Consider the following 12160-nt stretch of genomic DNA (forward strand, 5'->3'; position numbering starts at 1 on the left):
AGTAAGGAGAGAAGGAACAAGGAGACAAGGGAACGAGGAGACAAGGAAGAAGTGAGATTAGGAGAGAAAGGAGGAGGAAGTAAGGAGAGAAGGAACAAGGAGACAAGGGAACGAGGAGACAAGGAAGAAGTGAGATTAGGAGAGAAAGGAGGAGGAAGTAAGGAGAGAAGGAACAAGGAGACAAGGGAACGAGGAGACAAGGAAGAAGTGAGATTAGGAGAGAAAGGAGGAGGAAGTAAGGAGAGAAGGAACAAGGAGACAAGGGAACGAGGAGACAAGGAAGAAGTGAGAGGAGGAGAGAAAGGAGGAAGAAGTTAGGAGAGAAGGAACAAGGAGACAAGGGAACGAGGAGACAAGAGAAGGCGGAAGAGATGGAAGGAAGAAATAAATAGATAAAAGAAACACGGCACTCGCTTTGTCAAGAGCCACAATCTGATATTTCCAGGTCAAAAAGCGTCTGACATTAGCATTAGCATTAGCATGACATAAAGAGAGGTTCAAACGCCACGCCCCTCACACGCACTAGCTTTAGCCACGCCCCTCACACGCACTAGCTTTAGCCACGCCCCTCACACGCACTAGCTTTAGCCACGCCCCTCACACGCACAAGCTTTAGCCACGCCCCTCACACACACTAGCTTTAGCCACGCCCCTCACACGCACTAGCTTTAGCCACGCCCCTCACACGCACTAGCTTTAGCCACGCCCCTCACACGCACTAGCTTTAGCCACGCCCCTCACACACACTAGCTTTAGCCACGCCCCTCACACGCACTAGCTTTAGCCACGCCCCTCACACACACTAGCTTTAGCCACGCCCCTCACACGCACTAGCTTTAGCCACGCCCCTCACACGCACTAGCTTTAGCCACGCCCCTCACACACACTAAGTGATGGATTGTGGGAAGAAGCTTTTACATTTGATGGAACGATATTTTCTTCCTAAAGGGTTCAAACATGGCTCTACCAAAGGACAGAATCCTGAAGGGTTTAAAGGTCATGAAGGGTTTAAAGGTCTTGAAGGGTTTAAAGACCCTGAAGGGTTTGAAGGTCCTGAAGGGTTTAAAGACCCTGAAGGGTTTAAATGTCCTGAAGGGTTTAAATGTCCTGAAGGGTTTAAAGATCCTGAAGGGTTTAAATGTCCTGAAGGGTTTAAATATCCTGAAGGATTTAAAGATCCTGAAGGGTTTAAAGGTCCTGAAGGGTTTAAAGGTCCTGAAGGGTTTAAAGTTCCTGAAGGGTTTAAAGTTCCTGAAGGGTTTAAAGGTCCTGAAGGGTTTAAATATCCTGAAGGGTTTAAAGGTCCTGAAGGGTTTAAAGTTCCTGAAGGGTTTAAAGTTCCTGAAGGGTTTAAAGGTCCTGAAGGGTTTAAATATCCTGAAGGGTTTAAAGGTCCTGAAGGTTTTAAAGATCCTGAAGGGTTTTAAGGTCCTGAAGGGTTTAAAGACCCTGAAGGGTTTAAATGTCCTGAAGGGTTTAAATGTCCTGAAGGGTTTAAAGATCCTGAAGGGTTTAAATGTCCTGAAGGGTTTAAATATCCTGAAGGATTTAAAGATCCTGAAGGGTTTAAAGGTCCTGAAGGGTTTAAAGGTCCTGAAGGGTTTAAAGTTCCTGAAGGGTTTAAAGGTCCTGAAGGGTTTAAAGGTCCTGAAGGGTTTAAATATCCTGAAGGGTTTAAAGGTCCTGAAGGTTTTAAAGATCCTGAAGGGTTTTAAGGTCCTGAAGGGTTTAAAGGTCCTGAACGGTTTAAATATCCTGAAGGGTTTAAAGGTCCTTAAGGGTTTAAAGGTCCTGAAGGCTTTAAAGGTCGTGAAAAGGTTTGAAGGTTTTAAAGATCCTGAAGGGTTTTAAGGTCCTGAAGGGTTTAAAGGTCCTGAACGGTTTAAATATCCTGAAGGGTTTAAAGGTCCTTAAGGGTTTAAAGGTCCTGAAGGCTTTAAAGGTCGTGAAAAGGTTTGAAGGTCCTGAAAGGGTTTAAAGATCCTGAAGGGTTTAAAGATCCTGAAGGGTTTAAAGGTCATGAAGGGTTTAAAGGTCCTGAAGGGTTTAAATGTCCTGAAGGGTTTAAAGGTCCTGAAGGGTTTAAAGGTCCTGAAGGGTTTAAAGGTCCTGAAGGGTTTAAAGATCCTAAAGGGTTTAAAAGTCCTGAAGGGTTCAAAGATCCTGAAGGGTTTAAAGGTCCTGAAGGGTTTAAAGATCCTGAAGGGTTTAAAGGTCCTGAAGGGCTTAAAGGTCCTGAAGGGTTTAAAGGTCCTGAAGGGTTTAAAGATCCTGAAGGGTTTAAAGGTCCTGAAGGGTTTAAAGATCCTGAAGGGTTTAAAGGTCCTGAAGGGTTTAAAGGTCCTGAAGGGTTTAAAGGTCCTGAAGGGTTTAAAGGTCCTGAAGGGTTTAAAGTTCGTGAAAGGTTTAAAGGTCCTGAAGGGTTTAAAGATCCTGAAGGGTTTAAAGGTCCTGAAGGGTTTAAAGATCATGAAGGGTTTAAAGGTCCTGAAGGGTTTAAATGTCCTGATGGGTTTAAAGATCCTGAAAGGTTTAAAGGTCCTGAAGGGTTTAAAGGTCCTGAAGGGTTTAAAGGTCCTGAAGGGTTTAACGATCTTGAAGGGTTCAAAGATCCTGAAGGGTTTAAATGTCCTGATGGGTCTAAAGATCCTGAACGGCTTAAAGGTCCTGAAGGGTTTAAAGGTCCTGAAGGGTTTAAAGTTCGTGAAAGGTTTAAAGGTCCTGAAGGGTTTAAAGATCCTGAAGGGTTTAAAGGTCCTGAAGGGTTTAAAGGTCCTGAAGGGTTTTAAGATCCTGAAGGGTTTAAAGGTCCTGAAGGGTTTAAAGGGCCTGAAGGGTTTAAAGATCCTGAAGGGTTTAAAGGTCCTGAAGGGTTTAAAGATCCTGAAGGGTTTAAAGGTCCTGAAGGGTTTAAAGGTCCTGAAGGGTTTAAATGTCCTGAAGGGTTTAAAGGTCCTGAAGGGTTTAAAAATCCTGAAGGGTTTAAAGGTCCTGAAGGGTTTAAAGATCCTGAAGGGTTTAAAGGTCCTGAAGGGTTTAAAGGTCCTGAATGGTTTAAATGTCCTGAAGGGTTTAAAGGTCCTGAATGGTTTAAATGTCCTGAAGGGTTTAAAGGTCCTGAAGGGTTTAAAGATCCTCAGGGGTTTGAATGTCCTGAAGGGTTTAAAGGTCCTGAAGGGTTTAAAGGTCCTGAAGGGTTTAAATATCCTGAAGGGTTTAAAGATCCTGAAGGGTTTAAAGGTCCTGAAGGGTTTTAAGATCCTGAAAGGTTTAAAGGTCCTGAAGGGTTTAAAGGGCCTGAAGGGTTTAAAGATCCTGAAGGGTTTAAAGGTCCTGAAGGGTTTAAAGATCCTGAAGGGTTTAAAGGTCCTGAAGGGTTTAATGGTCCTGAAGGGTTTAATGGTCCTGAAGGGTTTAAAGGTCCTGAAGGGTTTTAATGTCCTGAAGGGGTTAAAGGTCCTGAAGGGGTTAAAGATCCTGAAGGGTTTTAATGTCCTGAAGGGTTTAAAGGTCCTGAAGGGTTTAAAGATCCTGAAGGGTTTAAAGGTCCTGAAGGGTTTAAAGGTCCTGAAGGGTTTAAAGACCCTGAAGGGTTTAAAGGTCCTGAAGGGTTTAAAGGTCCACAACAGGAAGGTCATAGTTCACATGGTTTAAAGCTTTCATCTCTTTTTTCTCTGGTTGGGTTTTTGTCGCTCACAGACACAAAAACGTATTTTTGAGAATCGGCCTCAGGATTGAAAAGTATTTTGACTTGAAAGACCTTTCTGTTCTAGACCAGCTCGTGTCGATATAAAGACTTCTGCTGCCGCCGCCGCCGCCGCCCTTTGACCGCCCTCTGACCCTGACTATCCTCTGACCGCCCTCTGACCCTGACTGCCCTCTGACTGCCCTCTGACTGCCCTCTGACCCTGACTGCCCTCTGACCGACCTCTGACCGACCTCTGACCCTGACCGCCCTCTGACCCTGACCGTCCTGGCAGAGTCTGTCACATTTAGACCTTTATTAGGTTCAAATGTGTTTCACAAACAGTAATAACACAGATAATGGTCAGTTTGACCTGGTTTATTCTTCATCAAGTCGTGATGTTCGGGTCACGGATCCGTCAGAAACTGTAGAATCCTGAAATATTGAACCAAACTGTGAGAATGAGATGTAAATTTGAGTGACAGGTGAGGTGACAGGTGAAGAATGAGCTGTCAGGCGACTGACAGGTGACGACATGAGTGTCAAAGAAAAGAACGAGAGACGAGAAAGAAATGTGAGTGTGATCAAAGAGAGCGGTTCAGCCAGGAGCAGGCAGGAGCAGGCAGGAGCAGGCAGGAGAAGAGACAGGAGCAGGCAGAAGCAGAGACAAGAGCAGAGACAAGAGCAGAGACAGGAGCAGGCAGGAGCAGAGACAGGAGCAGAGACAGGAGCAGGCAGGAACAGAGACAGGAGCAGAGACAGGAGCAGGCAGGAGCAGAGACAGGAGCAGAGACAGGAGCAGAGACAGGAGCAGAGATAGGAGCAGAGACAGGAGCAGAGACAGGAGCAAAGACAGAAGCAGAGACAGGATCAGAGACAGGGGCAGGCAGGAGCAGTGACAGGAGCAGAGGCAGAGACAGGAGCATTGACGGGAGAAATTGTACAGGTTCAGCAGGAGGTGTCGAGAGCTAAAGCCCAAGACAACACGTCTGAAGCAGCAGTTCTACAACAACAACTCTGTGTGGAGTGGCCCCGCCTCTGTGTGGTGTGGCCCCGCCTCTGTGTGGAGTGGCCCCGCCTCTGTGTGGTGTGGCCCCGCCTCTGTGTGGAGTGGCCCCGCCTCTGTGTGGAGTGGCCCCGCCTCTGTGTGGAGTGGCCCCGCCTCTGTGTGGTGTGGCCCCGCCTCTGCGTGGAGTGGCCCCGCCTCTGTGTGGAGTGGCCCCGCCTCTGTGTGGAGTGGCCCAGCCTCTGTGTGGAGTGGCCCAGCCTCTGTGTGGAGTGGGTTCCGCCTTCTAACCAACTACAAGCCCCGCGTCCCCCCTGCTGTGGACGATATAAAACTGGCGCAACAACTAAATTCTTTCTACTGCAGATTTGACAGCCCCTCCCCCACTGTGGCCACCTCTGCCAACCCGACCCCGGTCCCCCCCCACCTCGCCCCCCCTCTCACAGTTCAGGAACAAGAGGTACACAGGAAGTAAACAGACTATTTCAGAAATCCAACCCTGGAAAAGCTGCTGGACCAGACGGGAGCCCTGACTCCACCTGCAGGGGGAGCCCTGACTCCACCCGCAGGGGGAGCACTGACTTCCTGATGGATCAGAGGCAGTGCGTTCTAAAGTACATTCTAAAGTATCCATGTATTGTGTCCATGGCAGGAGTTCATAGTAGTATAGTTCAGGGGTAAATGCTGTATCAGAGCGTGGTGAACTTCACTCACATATTTGATTGACAGGACAATCCCAGGTCATGTGACAGTGGTTCACCTCCTGGTGGCGCTGTTTCTACAACAGTTGCATTTCCCTGTGAAGAATGAGACCTTTGACCTTTGGTGCATCTGACCAAAAAAGGACATGACTGTGAGCTCCTCCTCTGGGAGGTTCCCACTCTTCATCTGTCAAAACAAAAGATGACCTTCTTTTTCCTATTTGTTTTTAATATATTGAGTATTTGTCCAGATTAGAAATGTATTGATATAATTTAGATATTATTCCCCTTGAAATGTATAAGTCGTGATTCTAAAGCTTTATATTTGAAAGTCTTGGATTAAACAGATGAAGACTTTAGGTCCAACCACCTTTATCAAGATATTCACACTGAGTTCACACTGACGATGGACCAATTAAACACTCTTACCCTCTACAGCACACACGCACGCACGCACTCACACAGCTATGTGTGTGTGTGTGTGTGTGTTTGTGTGTGTGTGTGTGTGTTTGTGTGTGTGTGTGTTTGTGTGTGTGTGTTTGTGTGTGTGTGTGTGTGTGTGTGTGTGTGTGTAAAGAGTGTAATTGGTCTGAGCGTCTTCATTAAAGTCCAACGCCTCCAATTGAACGCGCTCAAAACTGACACTGTGTGAATAACAGAAATCTCACCGAGTCCTGGTTTAGACCTGGTTTAGTCCTGGTTTAGACCTGCTTTAAACCTAGTTAGGACCTGGTTTAGTCCTGGTTTAGACCTTGTTTAAGACCTGGTTTGGACCTGGTTTAGACCTGGTTTAGTCCTGGTTTGGACCTGGTTTGGACATGGTTTAGTCCTGGTTTAGTCCTGGTTTGGACCTGGTTTGGACATGGTTTAGTCCTGGTTTAGTCCTGGTTTGGACCTGGTTTGGACCTGGTTTAGACCTGGTTTAGTCCTGGTTTAGCCCTGGTTTAGTCCTGGTTTAGTCCTGGTTTAGACCTGGTTTAGTCCTGGTTTAGACCTGGTTTAGACCTGCTTTAGACCTGGTTTAGTCCAGGTTTAGTCGTGGTTTAGACCTAGTTTAGTCCTGGTTTAGACCTGGTTTAGTCCTGGTTTAGACTTGGTTTAGTCCTGGTTTAGTCCTGGTTTAGTCCTGGTTTGGACCTGGTTTAGTACTGGTTTAGTCCTGGTTTAGTCCTGGTTTAGACCTGGTTTAGACCTGGTTTAGACCTGCTTTAGACCTGGTTTAGTCCTGGTTTAGTCCTGGTTTAGTCCTGGTTTGGACCTGGTTTAGTCCTGGTTTAGTCCAGGTTTAGTCCTGGTTTAGACCTGGTTTGGACTTGGTTTGGACCTGGTTTAGTCCTGGTTGAGTCCTGGTTTGGACCTGGTTTGGACCTAGTTTGGACCTGGTTTAGTCCTGGTTTAGACCTTGTTTAGACCTGGTTTGGACCTGGTTTAGACCTGGTTTAGTCCTGGTTTGGAACTGGTTTAGACATGGTTTAGTCCTGGTTTAGTCCTGGTTTAGTCCTGGTTTAGTCCTGGTTTAGTCCTGGTTTGGACCTGGATTAGTCCTGGTTTAGTCCTGGTTTAGTCCTGGTTTAGACCTGGTTTAGTCCTGGTTTAGACCTGGTTTGGTCCTGGTTTAGTCCTGGTTTAGACCTGGTTTAGTCCTGGTTTAGTCCTGGTTTAGTCATGGTTTAGTCCTGGTTTAGACCTGGTTTAGTCCTGGTTTAGTCCTGGTTTAGACCTGGTTTAGACCTGCTTTAGACCTGGTTTAGACCTGGTTTAGACCTGGTTTGGACCTGGTTTAGACCTGGTTTAGTCCTGGTTTTGACCTGGTTTAGACCTGGTTTAGACCTGGTTTGGACCTGGTTTAGACCTGGTTTAGTCCTGGTTTAGACCTGGTTTAGTCCTGGTTTAGTCCTGGTTTAGACCTGCTTTAAACCTAGTTTGGACCTGGTTTAGTCCTGGTTTAGACCTTGTTTAGACCTGGTTTGGACCTGGTTTAGTCCTGGTTTAGTCCTGGTTTAGTCCTGGTTTGGACCTGGTTTGGACCTGGTTTAGACCTGGTTTAGTCCTGGTTTAGCCCTGGTTTAGTCCTGGTTTAGTCCTGGTTTAGACCTGGTTTAGTCCTGGTTTAGACCTGGTTTAGACCTGGTTTAGTCCTGGTTTAGTCCTGCTTTAGACCTGGTTTAGACCTGGTTTAGTCCTGGTTTAGTCCTGGTTTGGACCCGGTTTAGTCCTGGTTTAGTCCTGCTTTAGACCTGGTTTAGACCTGGTTTAGACCTGGTTTAGACCTGCTTTAGACCTGGTTTAGACCTTGCTTAGCCCTGGTGTGGACTTGGTTTGGACCTGGTTTAGTCCTGGTTTGGACCTGGTTTAGACCTGGTTTAGTCCAGGTTTAGACCTGGTTTAGACCTGCTTTAGACCTTCTTTAGACCTTGTTTAGACCTGGTTTGGACTTGGTTTGGACCTGGTTTAGTCCTGGTTTGGGGCTGGTTTAGACCTGGTTTAGTCCAGGTTGAGTCCTGGTTTGGACCTGGTTTGGACCTAGTTTGGACCTGGTTTAGTCCTGGTTTAGACCTTGTTTAGACCTGGTTTGGACCTGGTTTAGACCTGGTTTAGTCCTGGTTTGGAACTGGTTTAGACATGGTTTAGTCCTGGTTTAGTCCTGGTTTGGACCTGGTTTGGACCTGGTTTAGACCTGGTTTAGTCCTGGTTTAGTCCTGGTTTAGTCCAGGTTTAGTCCTGGTTTGGACCTGGATTAGTCCTGGTTTAGTCCTGGTTTAGTCCTGGTTTAGACCTGGTTTAGTCCTGGTTTAGACCTGGTTTGGTCCTGGTTTAGTCCTGGTTTAGACCTGGTTTAGTCCTGGTTTAGACCTGGTTTGGACCTGGTTTGGACCTGGTTTAGACCTGGTTTAGTCCAGGTTTAGTCGTGGTTTAGACCTAGTTTAGTCCTGGTTTAGACCTGGTTTAGTCCTGGTTTAGTCCTGGTTTGGACCTGGTTTAGTACTGGTTTAGTCCTGGTTTAGTCCTGGTTTAGACCTGGTTTAGACCTGCTTTAGACCTGGTTTAGACCTGGTTTAGTCCTGGTTTAGTCCTGGTTTAGTCCTGGTTTGGACCTGGATTAGTACTGGTTTAGTCCTGGTTTAGTCCTGGTTTAGACCTGGTTTAGACCTGCTTTAGACCTGGTTTAGACCTGGTTTAGTCCTGGTTTAGTCCTGGTTTAGTCCTGGTTTGGACCTGGATTAGTCCTGGTTTAGTCCAGGTTTAGTCAAATCAAATCAAATCAATTTATTTTTGTAAGGCCCAAAATCACAACAACAGTTGCCTCTGAGGGCCACAGGGAGAAATGAATCAACAATGTCTGTGGTGGCGATGAAGTCAGACAATGTCTGTGGTGGCGAGGGACGATGTCCCAGGGTCCTCTGTCCTTAGACTCTCCTTCTCGGCCAGGAAAAACTACAAAAAAACCTCTTTGGGAAAAAAGCGTAGAAACCTGGAGGAGTTCCAGTGAAGGAGAGATCCGACTCTCACAGACGGACAGACGGACACGAGGAGACTGGAGCTGGACCCACTCTTCAGGCAGAAGAGGGACCGTCTGAGGCGAACTGGAGCCACTCTTCAGGCAGATGAGGGACCGTCGGAGGCGAGCTGGACCCACTCTTCAGGCAGATGAGGGACCGACTGAGGCGAGCTGGACCCACTCTTCAGGCAGAAGAGGGACCGTCTGAGTCGAGCTGGACCCACTCTTCAGGCAGAAGAGGGACCGTCTGAGGCGAACTGGAGCCACTCTTCAGGCAGATGAGGGACCGTCCACACAGGGCAGGGACCACTTCACCAGGGGAGGGGCATCTGGGTCCACAGGTCCTCAGGAGTGATAGAAAGAAAAGAAGTCGGTGAACAGTTTGCAAGTGGAATCAAAAAATAAATATTGTTTGATAGAATAAGTCAGAAGAAGAGGATAGTGCTCAAGCTGTCATACTTCCCCCAGCATAGTTACTCCTAGGGCAGCGTAGCTGAAGCTGTGGGTTTATCTTTCTGTTCCTAACTACTCTGACCATAAGCGATTTCGAAGAGGAACGTTTTAAGCCTGGACTTAAATGAAGAGACTGTGTCAGCATATTTAACATGGGTCGGGAGCTGATTCCATAACACAGGAGCTTGGGAGCTAAACGCTCTACCTCCTACAGTACTTTTAGAGACTCTTGGCACCACCAGAAGGCCGGCATTCTGAGAGCGAAGAGCTCTGTTTGGATGATATGGTTCTATAGCATCTTTGAGGTAGGATGGGGCCATGTCATTTATGGCTTTGTAGGTCAAGAGTAGAATTTTGAATTTGATTCTAGACTCGACGGGGAGCCAGTGAAGAGACTTCAGCACTGGCGTAATGTGCTCTCTTCTTTTTGTTCCTGTTAGTAATCTTGCTGCTGCATTTTGAACCAGTTGAAAGCTTTTTATGGAGCTTTTAGGACACGCTGCAAGCAGGGAGTTACAGTAGTCTAATCTAGTCGTTACAAATGCATGGATAAGTTTTTCGGCATCACTTTTAGGCAGGATTCTTCTGATTTTGGCTCTTGTTGCGCAAATGGAAATAGGCTGTTTTACAAGCTTGATTTATATGAGCTTTAAATGAGAGCTCCTGGTCAAATAAGACTCCAAGGTTTCTTACAGTAGAACTGGAGGCTACACTGACATTGTCCAGTGTGACTATCTGCTCAGATAGAGCGTCTCGTAGATGTTTAGGGCCAAGCACAATGACCTCAGTTTTTTCAGGGTTAAGAAGCAGGTAGTTTAGTGTCATCCAGGTTTTTATCTCCTTCACACAAGTACTAAGTCTGTCTACTTGATCGCTCTGATCAGGTTTCATTGATAAATACAGCTGAGTGTCGTCTGCAGAGCAGTGGAAGTTAATGTCATGCTTTCTGATAATGTTGCCTAATGGCAGCATATAAAGAGTAAACAGAATTGGACCGAGTACCGAACCCTGTGGCACACCGTAAATTACTTTAGAGCTTGGTGAGGAGCTCTGGTTTACATTAACAAATTGGAACCTATCAGATAGATAGGATTTAAACCAGCTGAGGGCTGTTCCTCCAACACCTACATCACATTCTAACCTCTGCAGTAGAATGTTGTGGTCGATGGTGTCAAACGCTGCGCTGAGGTCCAACAGAACCAGGATTGAGACCAGTCCATCGTCAGCGGCTAATAACAAATCATTTGTGACTTTAACTAGTGCAGTTTCAGTGCTGTGGTGGGCTCTGAACCCTGACTGGAAAACTTCAAATAAGTTATTGTCCTGCAGGTGGCGACAAAGCTGTTTTACTACAACTTTTTCAAGGATTTTAGAGACGAAGGGAAGATTTGAAATAGGTCTGTAGTTTACCAATAGGTCGGGATCTAGATTAGGCTTTTTCAGAAGAGGTTTAATGACTGCATGTTTGAAGGACTGTGGAACATAGCCACTTTGGAGTGAAGTATTTATTATATTAAGAATAGGGTCTATAATTAGGGGAAGAATGTCTTTGAGGAGTCTGCTTGGAATGGGGTCTAGGACACAAGTTGAGCTTTTAGAGGACATAATGGCTGAAGTTATCTCTGCTTGATCAACAGCTGTGAACCTTTCTAGGTTTACAGGTGGATTTATATGGGACGTTAGATTTACAGCTTGGGCTAGTTCAGGGCTAATAGCGGGGGTAATTTCATCTAATTTATCTCTGATTGTTTTTATTTTATTATTAAAAAATAGGAGGAAATCATCAGAGCTAAGTGTAGCTGGGATTGAGGGCTCTACTGCACTGTGACAGTTTGTTAGCCTAGCTACAGTGCTGAAAAGGAATTTAGTGTTACTTTTGTTGACTTCTATTAGATTTGAATAATATCTGGTTTGGGCCTTACGCAGAGCCTGCTTATAGGACAGCAGGCAACTTTTCCATGCTTTTAGGGATTCTTCGGTGTGAGAGCGACGAAATAATCCCTCTAACTTTCTAACTCTTTGTTTATGTGAACGCAGTTCTTGGTTGTACCATGGGGAGGCGCGCTTTGGCCTAATGACCTTCTGTTTTAACGGCGCGACAACGTCAAGAGCAGACTTCAGAGAATTCATGGTCAAGTCGACACATTGATCACTTAAACTGGGACTAAAACTGTTCTCAGCAGGATCACATGACATGTCACTGAATATTGGCTCTATTATTTCTTTGAATTTTGAGATAGATTTTTCAGATATTGTCCTTTTCATTATAACTTTATTTTGTGGGACTGGATGATCTTTAAGAATAAACTGAAAGGTAATTAGGAAATGATCTGACAATATAGGGTTTTGAGGGAGGACAATGAGGTCACTAATCTCTGTTCCATACGTTAGGACAAGATCCAGAGTGTTCTTGTGAGTGTGAGTCGGTTTATTTACATTCTGAGTGAAACCAATGCTGTCTAACAAGGCGCTGAAGGCATTACTGAGAGCGTCATCACTCATGTTCACGTGTATATTAAAGACTCCAGCTATAACTACTTTATCCCAGGCTAACACTAAGTTTGATATAAAGTCAGAAAACTCTGTTAAAAACTCAGACCAGGAGGTCGGGAGAAAACTATGAACAAAACTCCTTTTTGGTTTTTCATATTTGGACATGTGATTGACACATGAGGCTTTCAAATGAGTGAAATGCATTGTTAGTTTTAGGGCTCATGAGTCGCTTGAGTGGGAGATCACTGCCACACCACCACCTCGGCCTGTGCTCCTGGCAGTCTGAAAGTTAACATGGCTGGGTGGGGTGGACTCATTTAGTC

At 45.9% G+C, this 12160-nt stretch overlaps 1 protein-coding gene across 2 annotated transcripts; it reads right to left on the minus strand.

The window, feature by feature from the left end:
* Nucleotides 1-412: 412 nt before the first annotated feature.
* Nucleotides 413-10619, minus strand: LOC140348424 (uncharacterized). Of its 2 annotated transcripts, none has more exons than XM_072434351.1 (2): nt 8865-10619; nt 413-4120 (listed from the first exon to the last, which is right to left on the minus strand). In XM_072434351.1, the coding sequence occupies exon 2, from the start codon at nt 3636-3638 to the stop codon at nt 1911-1913; it is 1728 nt and encodes a 575-aa protein (XP_072290452.1). In that variant the 5' UTR covers nt 3639-4120; nt 8865-10619; the 3' UTR covers nt 413-1910. The 2 variants fall into 2 exon arrangements, with proteins under 2 accessions (XP_072290452.1, XP_072290453.1); XM_072434352.1 differs by lacking the exon at nt 8865-10619 and adding an exon at nt 5406-7039.
* Between the last annotated feature and the right edge of the window lie 1541 nt (nt 10620-12160).

Source organism: Eucyclogobius newberryi, unplaced genomic scaffold, assembly GCF_026437365.1.
Source record: "Eucyclogobius newberryi isolate DKJ021-1_F unplaced genomic scaffold, fEucNew1.0.hap1 SCAF_69, whole genome shotgun sequence".
Lineage (NCBI taxonomy): Eukaryota > Metazoa > Chordata > Actinopteri > Gobiiformes > Gobiidae > Eucyclogobius > Eucyclogobius newberryi.